Source organism: Pundamilia nyererei, unplaced genomic scaffold (assembly GCF_000239375.1).
Source record: "Pundamilia nyererei isolate P.nyererei 1_Seehausen unplaced genomic scaffold, PunNye1.0 scaffold00006, whole genome shotgun sequence".
In the NCBI taxonomy this organism is placed as follows: domain Eukaryota; kingdom Metazoa; phylum Chordata; class Actinopteri; order Cichliformes; family Cichlidae; genus Pundamilia; species Pundamilia nyererei.
The window spans coordinates 152,927-171,349 of NW_005187407.1; the positions used below are offsets into that span (position 1 = coordinate 152,927).

At 39.1% G+C, this 18,423-nt stretch overlaps 1 protein-coding gene across 1 annotated transcript in view; it reads right to left on the bottom strand.

Moving 5' to 3' along the window:
- Positions 1-18,423, bottom strand: part of LOC102214270 (aminopeptidase O-like) — an 85,950-nt gene that overhangs the window by 39,874 nt on the left and 27,653 nt on the right. Inside the window, exons 4-9 of the mRNA XM_005721984.1 lie at positions 15,955-16,165; positions 14,152-14,258; positions 8,582-8,684; positions 8,267-8,374; positions 7,730-7,773; positions 3,552-3,612 (exon numbers count right to left, since the gene is read on the bottom strand). Of these exons, the coding sequence (XP_005722041.1) occupies positions 3,552-3,612; positions 7,730-7,773; positions 8,267-8,374; positions 8,582-8,684; positions 14,152-14,258; positions 15,955-16,165 (634 nt within the window). The remainder of the gene's footprint in view (positions 1-3,551; positions 3,613-7,729; positions 7,774-8,266; positions 8,375-8,581; positions 8,685-14,151; positions 14,259-15,954; positions 16,166-18,423) is intronic.

Genomic DNA, 18,423 nt, shown 5'->3' on the forward strand with positions numbered 1-18,423 from the left:
TACTATAACTGGATGCCTGCGTACTTCTCTACAAGTATTATACAAAAGTGTCTGCTGCTCAAGCAGAAATAGCATGAAGGTGTGTGTACAAGGCAAGGATGGAGAGACACAGAGAGGTAGAGAGAGAGGGAGGTTTTGAGAGTGGGTAGTGTAGAATGTAGTGAGTGTTGAAGTACTAAATTGCCATTGTGTAACAGGATACCACACATAACTCTTGCTGCCTAGATCTCCACTGCCATTCCCTGAATAGCAAGACCTTTGTCTCTCTCCAACTCTCTCGTCTTGCGCCTGCGTCTCTGTGGTGTCTCTCTAGTCTCTTTAGTGAATCGATATTTGACTGCGTGTAGAAGTTCACAAGTTGCATCTCTTTCCCTCTTAAGTGCCTCTCATTCATTTCATACTCGTAAATGGTGACGTCTCTGTCTTTGTTTCTCAGATCCTTTCATGCTTTGGTATTTTCGCTTTAACCATATTTTACTTGAAATGTCTTTGCACGGATATACTTAAAGTTCTTCACAGCAGTCTTTTCATTTGATAAATAATGTGAATACATCCAGTATTTCCAACTGTAAAACTCCGGATCTGGACACATCCGGATATGTTTAGAGGAAGTGTATTTATATCCGGATTTGTTAATATGAAGCTCAGTTGTGTGAAAAAATATTTGCCACATTCCTGATTTCTTAGTTTTTCCCATATCTGTCACACATATGTTTAAGATGTTTGTAGGATGGATTAACTACTTTTGGAAAGCTGAGTTTAATTTCACGACCCACACCGAGACCTGATTACTGTGAGACCTGTTGAATACAAAAAAAATGACTTAGCTACAAGCTGCAACACATCATGCCACAATTCAAGGATAAAAAAAACAAAGCCATTGACATGTATCAGTCTGGAAAGGGTTAAAACATCCATTAATTCTGCTCTCTACTAAAAAGTCCTGAAAGAGAATGTCGAGCCCATCAGTTCATTATGGAGCTAGACAATGATTCAAAACACACCTCTGAATGGTTAAAAATAAATGAATATATTTACACATATATATGGTCAAAGTCTGAACTTAAATCCGATTAAGCATCATTAGCTTGAACTTTAACAGATTGTTAAAACTCAAAAAACCCTCCGATGTGGCTGAACTGCAACAATTCAGCAAAAAAGAGTAGGCCGAAATTCATCCACGGTGATGTGAAAGACTCACTGCCAGTTATCACAAACACCTAATTGCAGTTTTTGCTGCCAAGGATGGCACAACTAGTTATTAGGTTTAGGGGTCGATTACTTTTTCATGTAAGTTTGGATAGCTTTTTTCCCTTAATAAATGAAATCATCATTTAAAAACCCCATTTCATATGTACTCGGGTTATTTTTTTCTAATATTACAATTCAGACAAATTAAAGAAATTAACATTAAGAAATTAAAATTAAACCAGGAAGGGAAAAAATACCTTTTATATTTTTATATATATTTTAAAAATTAGACTGAAAATCAAACTTATTTGGTGAACACCTTCAGGATATTTGTCTTAAATAAGTTTTATTGCTACAAAACACATACGTGTTGCTGTATTGCACAAGTATGAGAGCAAATTTTTACAAAGACAGAGCTCTAGGTATTGGTACTATTTTCTTTGTCAAATCCCAGAGTTTCATTTTGCTCTTTTAAAGATTTTTAGGTTTAGGAAATCTAAATCTAATACCTGCCAGGAAGATCAAAAAGCATCAATTATGTACTAGGTAAATCAGCAGCACTGAAATCAGTATATGACAACTGGTAATTAATACAAAAAATAAACACTATCATGTAGGTGTAGTTTAAGTAGAAGAAGGAGCTAAAAGCTCTGGTGAATCAATGAATCAACAAAATATTCCATGCTACATCATAATCCCAATGGGAACTCTTGAGGTCTAAAATAAACCGACACTGGCCTTCTCATTCTCCATCGTTCAGCACAGGATTGGTGGATGTCATTGTTTATTATTAGGCCAAATCATTTCCTGCCTTTCTTCAATTCAAGCACATTCAAGAGCAAAGGAGGCAGAGAGGAGAAAGAGAGGCAGCATGTGAGATTTTAAAAATGTGTTTGTGCCCAGTGTACATAATGCACAAGCACTTGCATTTGTGAAAGGTTTCAATCGATCGGGTTGATCTTATTAGCCAGCGCTCTGACTGGCACATCAAACACAAAAAAAGCCTCTGCAAAAACAATCAGCTTTCACCCAATCGGGTGTGAAAAAACAGCGGAGCACTCCCTCCGCACTGTCCTTTCCACCCTGAGAGGCCCCTGGAAGACTCAAGTTACATCATCGCATCCAGAAGGTGAAGGCTCCCAGACACAGGAACAGACACTAAAAACTGCACACACGCACAGTGGTAATTAAGATCTGTAACCATGGAGATGGCAGAATTGAAGAAGCTGTTGGAGTGGATTGATTGTCTGAGCAATCCTAGTATTTGTAACCCTTTGAGGGGGCAGATAAAGCAGGACTGCTCACCTCACCAAGATACAGTAGCAGTCTTGCGATGGCTAAATATAACTTAAAGATGGATGTGACCACCATGATGTTAAAAACTGGTTTGTGAAATCCTGTGTTAAAGCTAAGGTTAGCATTATGACTATTTGGGGGGTTATAACTACCTTGCTTGGTGGAGTACACATTCCTAGGTCAGGGTGTTAATAACTGCACAAGGTGCTCAGTTCAGTAACTTCTGTTAGTTGAAGCCGAGCAAGGTTGGCACCTACCTTTAATGCAAAGCAGTCACAATCTTAATATACATAACCTTTTATAACCAATTTAAATATAAGCCATTTTTAACAAATGGTTTCTGAATTATTGCACACAATTTAAACTATAGTAGTTAATAATATTCCCTGCTGCGTAGCCATTTTAAAGCTGTTCTTCTCATGTGGCGTCATGCCATACCAGATGCGACACAACCAATGTGGCAGATGCGACACGAGAAGCTTCCATTAGACGTGAGACAATGGAGGAAAGTGGTTCCTGGATGCTGCTGGCTGCTGCTCATAATTCAGAACTCCGTCACCTTGTCTAAACACATCTGGGGGTTAAAAAGAAAACCAAGATGGCAGCTGCCAGAATGTGAAAGTCAGGGCTTCAAAATGGGACTTCACAAACCTGTGAGTGACCAGGATTGAACCAGTCTTTCTACGGTTCATGGTAATGCATGCCAGGTTGTTGCCACAGTAAGTAAACATTAACTACTGAGTAGTAAGAATGGTTGTAAAACATTAAAACAATGAAATCTTCAGTGGACTACAAGAAAAACAATGCACTGGGAATTGCAACCCTGTAAGCACAATTACAATAATTAGTGAGACTAAATTACTGCATTATTGTGTACAATGAAGCCTAAGTAATACCGATTTATCTTAAACATTACAATGAAGAACAAATTCCAACACAGTTTTTATCTACTTAAAGAGCTGTCAGGCTTAAAAGTGAGGAATTGCCTTGTTTTTTTCATAAACTGGTATTTAATTATTTTAAACTCAGCCAAAAAAAAAAAAATACTGAAGGACTTTTCGTACCTTTGGAATTCCCGGCTGATCGAGCCAGTCAGCATAAATAGCACCGAGGGTGAGGCCTTTTCTGGAACACAATGGCACAAGTGTTAGTATTATTCCTATTATTACAGCAATGACTGTTATTGCCCAAGACGCACTGTAAAAACATCGTTCTGGGAAAATACTGTTAGGGTTATGGCAGACTTGAGATTTAGGCCAACACCTTAAACAAAAAAGGGCACACCCACCTTCCTATACATGGGCAAGAAAAGAGGCATGCACAGACAATGAATTGGAGTTATACATATGGACATGCAAAAAAAAAAAAAAAAGAGTCTATGTATATGCATGTCTGAGTAGTTGAAAGGAGGCCAAATTGGATGGTTTGCATGTGGAAATAGTCAAACACCATACAGAGAACACACACAGTGACTGGGCTGACTTGCAAAGACAAATGTGAATGCAAACAAACATCCCACATTCAGCCTGGTGTATTTATGCAAACAGTAAAGTATACATCAAGTATACACACAAAGTGCACAAAGAGTCGAAGAGTAACTAAATAGCATGCCCTTCACCCCACTATCAATCCTACCCGCCTGTGCTTAGAGAGAAAAAATTCCACTCTTGGCTACTCTGAAGGTTTCAGTGCAGTATAAGTATACAGTAATACCTTCACTGAAACATTTTTATTTTTTATTTCTGGATAGTATTTTTTCTTTATTAAACACATGCAATTCAGGCTCCCCCACATTTTCCAAACTTATCCCTAAAAGGACACGTTGAGAAAAATAACAGACACAGAATGTAAATAGGTCTATTTTATAAATCTATTATAATTGTCACAATGGGTTTAACCTCCTGTAGTGACCATTTAAGGTAATCTTAAACTCAGTTCATCAGGCTCAGTCACCTTAATCTTATTCCAACTTGTAAAAGTCAAAATGTATTCTCAGTGGTTTAAACTCAAAGTTAATGATAGAAAGATAACATGCTCACAAAAACAATCTGTGGCCTTGAGACAAACTTGAAAACAAGCAACCAACCTAATTCTCAACATTGCTCATGTGACTAAATTGGCTTTTTGTTGCGGGGTTGAGGCTGAGCTCCTCGCTCCCGCACACTAGCCGAGCTCATCTAGTGCATTTCTAGGCAAATTAAAAGAGTGGTGTATTGGGAAACTACACTTTAAAGCATATTAGAAGAAGCAATACTCCAAATAAAAACATCAACTTGCTTAAAAACCAAGGATTAAGAATGTGATGAGCGACTTCATCACAAGCGCATTTAAACTCTTGGCATGATTGAAATTATAGACAGAGTCTAGAGACTAAACATATGCCACACCAACAGTGAGAACCCACAAAGTCGGATTACATGGGATTATGTCAGCATACTTCTCTTGTGTGGCAAACAAAAGGTTAATACACTTAATATACCACATGACTCATCAAGTGATGCTTAATAATAGGTCTAGTGAGAAATAAGCTTCATCTCTCACGAGAGCATATGAGGCATGTATCTACCCGTTCCGTTCTGTGACGCTAAAATGTAAACTTCACTTTAGTTTCACTAATTAGTCATCCTCTTAGTGACATGTAAGAATTCACAATTAAGTCTATATGTTTTTGGACAATGACATGTTTTGTATTTTGCCTCAGAACACCACCACTGTGGATTTTAAATTTTAAAAAATAGTGCAGAGTTTAATTAAAAGGATTTAGCAAAAGTACTGCATTTTGTAAAGTAATGTGATACACTTAGAAAATGTTGAATGTGAGGACCGTTTTAATATTCGCAGGAAGTCGCCAAATGCTGTTTTTCCTCCCTTGAGATGCTGTGCTAGCCCTTTACTGTGGCCACCGTCAGTTGCTGCTTGTCTGTGCGCCTCTTCGCCTTCATTTTTGTCTTCAGTAGCTGAAAAGCATGCTCTACTGGGTTGAAACCAGGCAACTGACTTGTCCATAAAAAAATATCCAATTCTTTGCCTTAATAAACTCTTGTGTTGTTTTTGGAGAATGTTTTGGGGCATTTTCCATTTGTCCTGTAAAGTTTTTGCAGCATTTGGTTGAAGCTTAGCAGAAAGTATAACCCTGTACACTCCAGAATTCATCCTCCTACTTCTCTCAGCAGCCATCAATAAACACTAGTGACTCAGTTCCACTGGCAGCCATACATGCCTATGCTATAACATTGCTTCCAACATGTTTGACAGATGATGTGATACGCTTTGGATCATAAGCTATTTTTCTTACTTTCTCCATACTTTTTATTTCCCATCATTTTGGTGCAAGTTAATATTGGTTTAATTTGTTCTTTTAGATGTTTTCTGAAAAAGGCCTAGTCGTCAGTGTAACAAGTGGTTTCCATTGTCACCATTGCCACACAAAAGACAACACTAGGTTCAATTCCACCAGGCAGCTAGGACTTTCTATATGGAGTTCACATGTTCTGATGTTTGCACGTTTGCTCTCATTATCTCCCACAGCATCTTAGATTAATCAGAGATTCTAAATTGGTTGTGGCTTTATGTGTTAGCCCTGCAACAGATCAGTGACCTGTCCAAGATGTACCCTCCCTCTCGTCCTATGGCAGCTGGGCTCCAGCTCCAAGAGAAAATGGATCGGTGGTTTTAACAATGATATACCTACTTACTCAAGAGTGTTCTTGACTTGCATAGACGTTATGAAGGGCTTCTTTTTTTAAACCAAGGAGAGAATGTGCACTCACTTTAGCTTTCCTACACTGTCTTTGAGGGCTTTGGGTGCTACTGGCCAGTGCAGTGTGATCTTTAACTATCAAAATAACTTATTTTGGCATTTCACCTCAATGATGACCTTCATTTACATCTACAACTGCTTGTACCTCACCATGAAAGTTCTAATGAACAGATCCAAATGCAAAGTAAACTTTGATTAAACAAAGTAAAGATTTTTTATCTGCTTAATTTGTAGAGGAAACTGGGATGTACTGGCCATGAAACTGCTTGTCAGTCAATTAGGTCAATTACTTTTGAATCTGTCAAAATGTTAACACACTTTTTATTATCAAGATGTAGGAAAGGATATCCACTACAAAATATATAATTTATAGAATATGATGCTGGATATTAAACAAAACATAAAGTATTTAAAATGAGCTCAACAACTAAACATCTGCACCAGTATTTTTAAGATATTTAACACTGATAGGAAACATTTTTCTGCATAATAATTATTCTGAATTTTGATACTTTACGCAAAATTTGTCCAAAAATACAATTTTATGTGCAATGAGGTGTTTTATTGCTTAGTTTCCTAAAGGAATTGCTTGAAAAATTCCTCAATACAGCATACAGGCAATGCGCATGGTATGTTTTTGATTTCTGTGTGTGCTTGGGGTCAGGGAGTGAGAGGTTTGGGATTGTCTCTGGTTGCCTTTCTGTAAAAGTCCCTGCACGCCACTGTTCCAAGGATACATGACCTCACATCACGAAAAGACTGGCCATGACCCAGAGCAGCAACTGTCTATTCTAATCTTAAACCCTTCTATTTCACTGAGCTGTTTACTGAAAGAGGCATCAAATCCAAATATTGACTCTGCCCAACTCCCTCTGTTTAATTCAATCAATCTCTTCTCGTCCAGCAGCAGCACACTCCACATGACAGAGAAGGCAGAAAGAAAACACTGAGAGCCGACAAATAGATGCTCGAGAAAAGAAGAGTAAGAAAAGAAAGGGCTGATAATGTGAATGACAGACAAGGAAGAAAACGTGGGACAGCAGGACAAGACACATGAAGAGGTTAATGAGGCAATCGGCAGAAAAAGAAAGTTGAATGATTAAGAGAGTGCAGAGAGAGTGAGAGAGAATTAGAGAGGAGGAGAGCAGGAGGAGCAGTTATCCTTTTACACTTCAGTGAATATGAGAGTGAATGAGACTGTTCACCTAACAGAACTGGTGTTGGATGCTTCAGTTTGCCATATTTCCACAGTGAGACCAAACGCATTTCACATGAAATCGATTAACATATCACATCTGCCACTGAAAGTTTAAAAGCTACATTGAAACAAACAAAAAATAATAATCTTTAACCGCATCTCATATTTGTCTGCAACTAGAAACTAAGACTACTCCTGCTATAGTACAAACCAAATTGGTTTTAATGCATCTTTACATTATTCATGAATTACACTGCAGAGATTTCTCATAGCAAACAACATACCTTTCCATGCCGGGAAAGCTAATCAGTAACATTTGCAGGAAATCCTGTTTAAAACAGAACAAAAAAAAAAGACAAGCAGAAATGGAGTCGTTTAGGTAGATGTGGGAGGAAGACAAAAAGAAAAGAGAAAGGCATACCTGATCTTAAGTCAAGAGTACAAGGTCAAACAGTGTTTATGTTACTTCCTCTATTTAGTGGGAGGACTCAATCTGCGACTGAAGTAACAGGAGCCAGGTGGAACTCATATGCACACACACACACACAAACACACACACACACACACACACAGTTCCAGGTGGGATCACTCAGCTTTGTGGCCCCACCAGAATAAACACATGTGCCTCTGTTGATGTACAATCATCAATTTGAGAGAAAGCTATTGTAACAATGTGGCAATCAGGTTTACATCAGCCTCCCAATAATTTATAAAAGCAGCAAATGTGCTGGAGAGACGGGTCGAATTAAATAGTTCACACGTGAGCTAAAATGTTATCAGCAGCCTCTGAAGTAGCAGCAGAGATATGTTTCCAGCCTCACCTGGGACAAAATTAGATGGCCGTGGTATTTCTTCACAAATAATTGGAAGAATTCAATAAACTGTTGCTCTCCCACTTGACTGGCCAAGAACTTGAGGAGAAAGTAGCCCTGGACAAAGGGTGAGACATGCAAACAATCAATTATAGACAAACGTCTAAAGCACCAAACAGGAAAGCTCACAGAAATTTAAAAAAAACAAAGAGATACTATAAGTTTATTCAATACTTTGATTGGATCTGGTTCTTTTATTTGTCTTCATTAATTCCCTCCTTTCTTTGTTAATTTCCCACCTTCCTACTACGACATTAGTCTCACCTTGAGGTAGTGGACTTGCATGAAGGGTTTTTCAGGGTTGAGGGCATGCTTAACTGTGGAGGAGCCAGATTCACTGACCTGACCAGTCTTCTCCATGTTAGGTCTGCAGGAGGGCAAACAGAGCAGGGAAGAAAAAATTGCTCACAGAAACACTGAACAAGTGAAGAGATGGACGTACAGCACACAAAGCGAGATTTTCAGCACACACCATCAGCAGTACTGTGCACAGGTACATGACAAGACCAGAAGGCAAAACAGGAGTGAGATGTTGGAGAACAGGAGCACATTTTTATTTTATCCTGCTCTCAAGACATTTTAGTTGCAGGAAAACCACCATTTCAACAGAGCAAGAGTACACTGTCAGCAACACTAAATGGCACCGCTCAGGCCATTTCTCAATGGTGAACACATTGCCAAGTTGCCACACTTTGCCAGAGGCAGGCTGGAAATAAAACTGTGGATTTATAATAGCATACTATAGTGTTTATATGACCTCACAGTGCTGTGCTCTAACTTTTACTGCCCGTGAGTCATGGAGCGAACATATAACACTTGCGCACAAAAAAAGCACCCCTGACTACCAGCACAAAAGAGCCACGCTCTGGGTTTCATTTTCCCCGTCACGAAGATACAAATCATCCCCTCAACCTCCATAAAACACACAAACAAACACGCATAAAACCAATAAAAAACCAGACAAACAAATCCCTGACATGGGATGCTGTGCAATGATAGTTTTAGTTAGCTGGTATTGATCAGAATGAGCAGATTAACTCAGTGTGCCAATAGGAAGGCCTTGAAGGATCACCCTCCTGCCAAGTCGATACGGCAGGCGCCTGGCCCACCAATCAATACACCCTTCATCACTGGCTTGCACTTTTCCACAAGACCGCTTCATGACAGGGCCAGACACACACACGCAGACGTACATGGACGATCGGAAAGGCTAAAGGCACAGAGAGTCACATGTGACTGTTTAATTTTTTGACTTGAGCTTAAGCAGGGAGCCACAAGTTGGTCAAATATTTGATTTACACAAGTGTTTGTCCAGCCATGGTGAGCAGAAGAGGGAAGGCAGGATGCAGAAGAGAGGGGGGTAAAGCAGACTAGGGCTGAGGACAAGACAAGGAGGAGGTGTGGGAGAAATCAAGGGCAGAAGATAGACAGGAATGTTTGGTTTGCTTAGTGTACTGAAAGAGAGGAAGTCATCAGCTTCCTGGAATTTCTAAATTCGACTGGTCATTCTTTCAAGCACTTTCATCATGCATCTGAGGGCGTGTTCCCACTTGTGTGGATGTATGCATGTCATATAAATGCTGTGCGAGAGAAATCGCTATGGAAATGACCTGATTTCGGAAAATCTGCCTCAGAAAATCAAATTAATGATGTTGACTCTCCAGAAATAAAGACTTTCATTATTCTCAGTCTGTCAGTGACTGTATATAATGAATAACACATTTGGATATAACAGACGGGCTACAAGTTAAAACTTAAAATATGCAATATAGTGTTTGTTTTATATGTGGTTCCTTTATATCAACATTTTCCTTTAAACACTGGATTTTTTTAAAAACTTGCTCTCTGTCCAGTCACCTGCTCATTTCAGCCTGTGGCTGTCTGTTCCTTGCGATAAGATGAAATGGACTCTTTTTAAGACAGCGGGATGTGCTGTACCCCTGGGAACTTGTGTGTATGTGTGGGTCTGAGAGGAAAAAGAAGGATTAGGACAAAAGATGAAAACAGTGACAGAACATGTACTGTCTTTCCACGGAAAATGTAACCATTTCTTATGTCAGAGACACTAGCAGCAGACCACGGAGAGACAAAATGTTGATTCATCACTGTCATGTTAAACAAAGGGACTTCAGCCTTCTTTATAAGGGATTTATTGATGTGTGAATCCCTGGGTTTTGCTGCCTGTCTTTGTCAGGGATGATTAACTAAAACTTTAGGAGGAAACGGTGCTTGCTGCCTTCAGCGTCTCGTAATAGCTAAATGTATTTCAGAATAAATGGCGTTCTTATCTGACTTGTAGGGCAGTGAGAGGGGGGGTGTTTGTCTGTGTGTGTGTGCATGCGTAGCCGTGCATACACCTGGGTGTGTCTGAGATTGAAAGGGAGAGAAAAAGCGAGAGGAAATCAGGAGCTATTACTGACAGAACTTAATGTCAAACGAGAACACACATACACACACGAGAGGTTTATAGCTCCGTGAGCCATATCCTGACAAATTACACTGGGTTGACTGTGGAAACCGGATAAGGTAGAGCAGCGCTCCCAGCAGCCCAGTAAATCAGCAGGGAGAATGGCGTCTGGCCCAGGCTGCCCTAAATATAACTCATCTGAAATGGACTGATAAACACTGGCCACTGGGGCCCCTGCTGGATCATGGGGTGTCAATTGTGACCTACTGAACTTGGAAAGAACAACCTACCATTTAGCCTTTGTGTGTGCATTTGTGTATGGTGAGGACATCTCTTTGTATATATCCCACTGTGGTTTCCTTTCCTTCCCATCAGCAGATCCTTAGAGAGTCTTCACTGTGTTGTGACACTGAGTTAGTGTTTATGTGCATGTGGTTCTAATGCAAATGAAGTTACATGTGGACTTGGGCACAAAGGTTGTGTATTCCACATGAAAAAGTGATCTGTGTCAGGACTTTGAGGGCCCTACAAGATACAATAACTAAAAGTGTAAAAAATAGATTAAAAAAAAAACCAATAAAGGCAAGCTGACAGAGACAGAGGTGGTTCCTAAGTTACTTTTTAAAGGTATCATTAGTGTCCACAGATCTTCATGAGGTTCCACAACCTCAAAAGCACAATCACCTTTTATCTTTAACTTGGATCTTGGTACAACCAATACACCTAATAGATCTTGGTGTTATGTGTGGTTGTAGCAGCTCACTGATATGTGGAGGCATCAAACCGTGATGACCAAAATTTCAAACTGAACCCTTAAACTTCCCAGGGAGCCAGTTTAAAGAAAACAAAAATCTGTGTCACATGGGACCTTTAAGGGGACATGCAGCAGCATCCTTGAGTTAGTTATCAGTTTTCAAGTTTTCAGGAATTGTTATTCAATTCATACTCTACAAATGGTAAATGGCCTGTATTTGTATAGCGCTTTACTAGTCCCTAAGGACCCCAAAGCGCTTTACATATCCAGTCATCCACCCATTCACACACACATTCACACACTGGTGATGGCAAGCTACATTGTAGCCACAGCCACCCTGGGGCGCACTGACACTGGCGCCACTGGGCCCTCTGACCGCCACCAGCAGGCAACGGTGAAGTGTCTTGCCCAAGGACACAACAACCGAGACTGTCCGAGCCGGGGCTGGAACCGGCAACCTTCCAGTTACAAGATGAACTGCCAACTCTTTGAGCCATGATTGCCCCCTAATAATGATGATGAGTTCAGAGTCATTTTAATGTCCACTGAGAAAACTGATGAAGACTGCAGTGTGGTCAAGGCCTCAAAAACCCCCACAGTTGAGGTTCTGCATCACCTGTATTACCCACAGGATCAAGAATAAAGATCAAGGTTAATCTCGACTGCTGTGCACTTCATCAGACAGCAGTTTTCATATGGAAAACAAAAAACTCAATAACTTTGTTTGTTTAAGAAAACTGTTATAATTCATTTTTATATGGGAAATTTCCCCTGGAAAAATAACTGTAATTTAGTAGTAATTATAGGTGAAACTAGAAGAGCTGCTCCAAGTCAACTGTAATAACTGAGTCATTAGTCATTTACTATCGTAAAACGTTCTTTTTCCATCGACGCATACTGTATGCCGAATTCCATTCTTCACTATGGTGTCACGTCAAATGTCCACAGCTTTATCTGACTTGCTGGGCACTAAAAGGCACTCAACATTACAAATCAGTCAACTCAAACTACATGAACAATGACTGCATTTACCTCATAACTGGCAGCAAATGTCTTAGCTCTTCCCTGGAAGCTGATAAAGAGTTTTTATATAGGAAGGACTCAGAAAATAAAATGTTATAATGAAATGCGTAGATGCACTATAATTACAACGGGCCTCTGCTGAAAGTAAACAAACAATAATTAGCTTTGCTAAAATGTACATGCTGACAGAAGTAAAGGAACACAAACAGGAGCACATTTGCAGAGTAACAGCCACATTATAGAAGTACATATACACAGACTAAATGTGTTCAATCATTAAGATCATTAAGCCTGTGAGCAGGGTTCATTTATGCCCCAACTTGCTTTGGCAATCCTTTTGGAGTTATTTGCCACTTTGACAATAACGTGTTTTTCACTACAAATGCAACACACCATATTTCCATGTAGCAGTCAGTCAAAACATGCAGCCAGGCTTGCAAGCATGTGTGCATGTGTGTGTGCGCATACTGTAAAAAGTTTGATGTTGTTGATGTAACCCCATCAGGTGACGAGAAACATAAGCCTGATCCTCTCTAACAACCCATGTGTCTGTCTTGTGGAGGAAAACTCTGACCGACACCACTCTCCAATGTATATTTAACCCTTTCCTGCACTGCCAGCTTCTTATTTTAAGGTACATTGTAATTCACAGCCATGGCTCCTTCCATGTTGAAGCCTACCACAAATAAAGACGTTATCAGACAGCAGTCTTAAAGCTCTGGAACAATTTAAATCATCATAGCAAAGTTTTAAAAACAAAGGTAAATTCACCAATAAAGAACATCACTAACACCACATGAAGTATTTGAAGCAGGCTGAATTTCACTGTTAAAGTGAATGTGAATATCCATGAATATCACAAGTGTAACCACCATTGATTTAATGTCTAATGAGAGCTGCAATACGCACAGAGAAATCACCAGCATTTTCATTAGCTAAAGGGTTAAGCCCTTGTTGGGGTTTACAGCTATAATCCCCCGATGACACTCTGCTTCCACCCTGGATGAAATAAAGCAGGGTGTGGGTCCCACACTGTCCGTCTGTCTGAATTTATGTGTTTGCGCACACTTGCCTTCCTCGTGATGTGAGCTTTTCTAAGACATGACGGTACAGCACACCTGGATATACTTTATTGCCACACCTGCCACACCTGTACCCCTGGAATGCCTAGACTCTACGTTCATGTGTGCGTCTGCATGTGCAGACACTAAGAAAAATCTAGGCACAGTCTGGCCTGAAAATGGAAGATAACATTCACTGTAAAGAATCTGTTCATTGCAAAAGAAATTTATCTCATTGTACATGGATTTTTTTTATTTTAGCAAACTGCTTAGGGTCAACATAACCATAACATGATGCAAAAATTGGTGGTAACTGAATCAATAAAACAAATTAAAAACCTAATTTTGCCAACGAACATTAACTTCATTTTGAACATCATCAGTGGTGATAAGAGCTGGTGTCTTAGACTATGGCCAGACACCAAACAGCAGTTTGTTTGAAGATTCCACAGATTCCAAGTCTGAAGGCATCCCATCATGTTAGAAGTGGGCTATGCACAATTAATTGAATTCAGGTAAGGGCTTTGATTATTGCCATGGTGCTCTTTAGTTACCCTCCAAAAACGTGTTTCTGTATAAAGACACACACCTGAGGATCTGAAGTTCCTCTTTTGAGTTTTGCAACTCATCGGAAAGTCTTCTCCACCTCAGAAGTGCCTTCAGGTCAAACTGCTCGGTTTTCTCCTCTAAAGAGAGCTGGAGGGAGACACACATGGACAAAAGTCGATGCAAAATTGCCAGATGAAAAGAGCTAAATATGATGAATTCTGCAAAAACATAAAGACACTGCGATAGAAGCACTCTCTGTTATTCAGTTTGGCAACACTTGGAAGCAGATGTGATTAAATCCTTTCAGCAGAGCAAAGTTCATATCATAAAGGTGTTTAGATTTAACATCACAGACAAAAGAAAAGCACTTGTGTAACTCTAGATGGTGTGGGAATACAAGTGGGAGGATTAGGTCTGTAGCCCCATCAACTACAAGATTAGAGCTGAAGTCAGTGTTGCAAACATTAATGCTACACCCACTTCTTTTATCCATTTAGTCTCTTATATTTTTTGCAGGGATCCTTAATTAACCATCTGGCTGTAGAAGGACCTTTGGGAAAATGTGACGTTAAAATTTCTTTGGAAAACAATCTTTAGAAAAGAATTTACTAACGAATCAACTATGCGACTGATGTGGTTTTACACCTAAAGAGATATGGTCTATTGATTAATGTTGTGATTGGTTGAGAAAACTTTGTTTGTTTGTGATTTTTCAAATTTATTTCCTGTTTTTGCTTTTTTGTATTCCAATATTCTCTAGTTGCCTTTTTAAAAAAAAAAAAGTTTAACGTATGTTTTTGTCACAGTGATGTTTGAACAGACGAAAGGTTGGAATACTGACCCGCATTTTATTTATTTAATGAATTTTGCTATATGATATTTTAGCAGTATTTGTTTTTTTATGACTCAAAATATTTACATATAAATCATTTCTAATGAGAGAAGATTATCTTCTCAGAGGCACCCGCTTGCCTTTATTCTCACTGGCCACTTCATTAGGTACACCTTTCTAGTACCAGCTTGGCCCTCCTTTTGCCTTCAGAGTTGTTTTGGTTCTTCGTGGCATAAATTCAACAAGGTGCTGAAAGCATTTATGTGAGATTTGGGTTCATATTGACAGAATAGCAGGCATGGACAGGTATGATATGGTCAGCTCGGGTGATACTAAGGGGTCCAAAAAGTGCAAAGGAAATATTGACCACGCCAGGACCAGCAGCCTGAACCACAGATACAAGAAAAGATCTTTGCGCTCATGTTGTTTGCACCAAAGTTTCACCCTATTTTCTGAATTTTTGCAGCAAAATTAAGAATCATCAGACAAGCAATGTTTTTTCCAACCTTCTATTGTCTAACTTTGATGATTTCTTTGTGAATTTTAGTATCTTACTCGTAGCTGACAGGAATGTCACCTAGCATTGACGTCTGCTGCTGTGATCCTTGTAGCTCCTGTTTTTTTAAATTATTTAAGTTGTTGTTAAGTTGTTGTTGGCCATTCTTCTCTGTCCTTTGGCTCACTGGTTATTTTCTGTTTTTTGAACCATTCTCTGTAAGCCCTAGGAATGGTTTTGTGGGAAATTCCCAGTAGAGTTCCTCAGCAGTTTCTAAAATACTCAGACCAACCCCTCTGCTGCCAACAACCACGCCACATCCAAAGGCACTTAAATCACTTTTCTTCCTTACTGTGCTGCTCAGTTTGAACTTCAGCAGGTTGTCTTAACATACATGTTTATATGCTTTAATATTTGCATTAACCAGCAGCTGTACAGGTGTAGCTAATGTGGTGGCCGGTGATTGTATGTTACTATCATATAGTGGTTAATATGGAAAACACATTATCTTATACTTGTTGTGCTTGGGCCCAGATAATGTCTTCAAGACAGGTGGCAAAGCCTTCGCTAATCCATTCTTCAGTCCAGTCTCTGGCTCCGATAACCAGGCCAAACCAGGAGTGGGAAATCTCGTGGCAAATCCTGGATCCACACAGAGACAGACTTTCTTCAGAACCTGGACTCCCAGCAGACAACACACTCTGGGACAGGAAAATTATATGGGGGCTGAGGAAGACAAAAGTAATGACACAATAATAGCATGTTTGGAAAAAAAGCACATTCTAAAGGCAAGAAAGGAGTCTGAGGCACAAATCACAGATAAATATTAGGCAATGTTTTGATAAAAAATATTGTAATCTAGGAGGTTCACAGAGTGAAAGATGAGAAAATATGTTGCAGACATCAGAATTAATAGTCAAGAAAAAATTAAACTAACAGAGACACAGAGATCTAGTGTTCTTCTGTGCAGAAAGATCAAGATGCTGACGTAACGCTCCACACCTAGGATTATAGAAAATTTGGCCTTAACCTGTCATGTAACACAACCCCACATATTTTCTAGTGAACAAACTGCCCATCCTTTTCTCAAGTTCTTCATTATGTTTAGAGAAGGGCAACTTACTCATGCAGAAGGCTTGCCAAACCTAAATGCCACAATTTCCCAGGACTGGACTTGTTAAACAACAGTGGGTAAAATGATTTGAATTAAAAGTAAATTATGCAAGTTCAGTAGGTTTTTTCCAATATTTACAGATTTATAATGCCAGAGTGACTTTTGAAAACGAAATAAATATTAGATGTATTTAAAACACTTCAGATTGTGTATTTGAAGCATATGCAAACACAGAAAGTGATATTTACCTAGGTGCACCCTGGATATGAATGCAAAAGTAGTATATGCAAAACATTCAGATAGTAACTACTCAAACAAATCCTCAAAGTGCTTTTAGTGATGCCAAAGATAAGAAGCCTTTTCTGCTTGTACAAAGGGATAAAACAGCAAGATTTTTTTGCCCAAATTAAAAGATAATATTTTACCTTTGTGCCATTCTTTGATAACAGATTTTAAAGTCTAAATTAAGACTAATTATCTTGTTATACAAGCCCTTACTTCTTAATTAAGTAAATACACTTTAGTTTTAATGACGTTTGGAAAGAAATAATTTTTTTAAGGCGACATTTGTGGTCTTATTAATTATGACCCAGCAGAGAATAATGACTGTTGCATGTATCTTTTAAAGTTTTTCTTTACATATTGCCTACTTTTACACCCATTTTTAGCTCGTCCTTTTACCTGCCCATTTTAATAGGAATGTTTTATTTGTTAAGCCACTTAACACTGACCCATGAATCAGTCAAACAGAAAAAAGCACTTAATTCAAGGGATGAACCAACGTTGTGTCTACACATGACAAACAACTTAGCAAAGAACCAATTAACATAGACTAAATTATACCTTTAGGCACTTTGTTACTAGGAGCATGTCATAAAACACATTCTTTCTTCCACTTTCTTTAATTGCATCTATTAAAATGCCAAAGAAGCCAAAATAGTATTTTTGCACCAACAAGATATTCACAGCACTGCACTTGTTCCACACTTTGTCACGTTACAGTCTTATTTTAAAATGTATTAAATGAATTTTTCACCTCAAAATTCTGCACACAATACCCCATAAAGTGAAAACATTTGCTTGAAATTCTTGGAAATGTATTAAAAATAAAACAAACAAAATATAACATATATATAAATACTCAGAGCCTTTGTTCAGTACAATATAGAAGTGCACTTGGCAGCAATTACAGCCTTAAGTCTTTTTGAGTATAGTGCTATAATTTGGTGCAACTATTTTTGGGCAATTTCTCCCATTCTTGTTTGCAGAACCTTTCAAGGTACATCAGGTTGGATTGGGACCATCAGTGCACAGCCATCAGATCTCTTCAAAGATATTCAATCACTTGTGAACTGGATACTGTACATGTCACCCAAGAACATCCACCTTCACCACAGTCTAAGGTCCAAAGGATTCTAGAGCAGGTTATCATCAAGGATGTCTCTACAATGCTGCATTCCCCTTTCCCTCAATCCTGACTAGTCTCCCACTTCCTGCTGCCAAAAAATATCCCCACAGCATGATGCTGCTACCACCATGCTTCATTGTAGGAATACTATTGGAAAGATGATGAGCAGTGCCTAGTTTCCTCCAGACATGAGACTTGGTTGGCATTCAGACCAAAGAGTTCAATCTTTGTTTCATCAGAGCAGAGCCCTTCAGGTGCCTTTTGTCAGACTCCAGGCAGGCTGTCATTTACCATTTACTGAGGAATGGACACTTTAGCAAACAGGCCAGATTGGTGAAGTACTTCAGAAATTGTTGTCCTTCCTGAAGGTTCTTCGCTCTGCACAGAGCAATGCTGTACCTCTGTCAGCATGACCATTGGGTTCTTGGTCACGTCCCTGACTATGGCCCTTCTAGTTTGGTC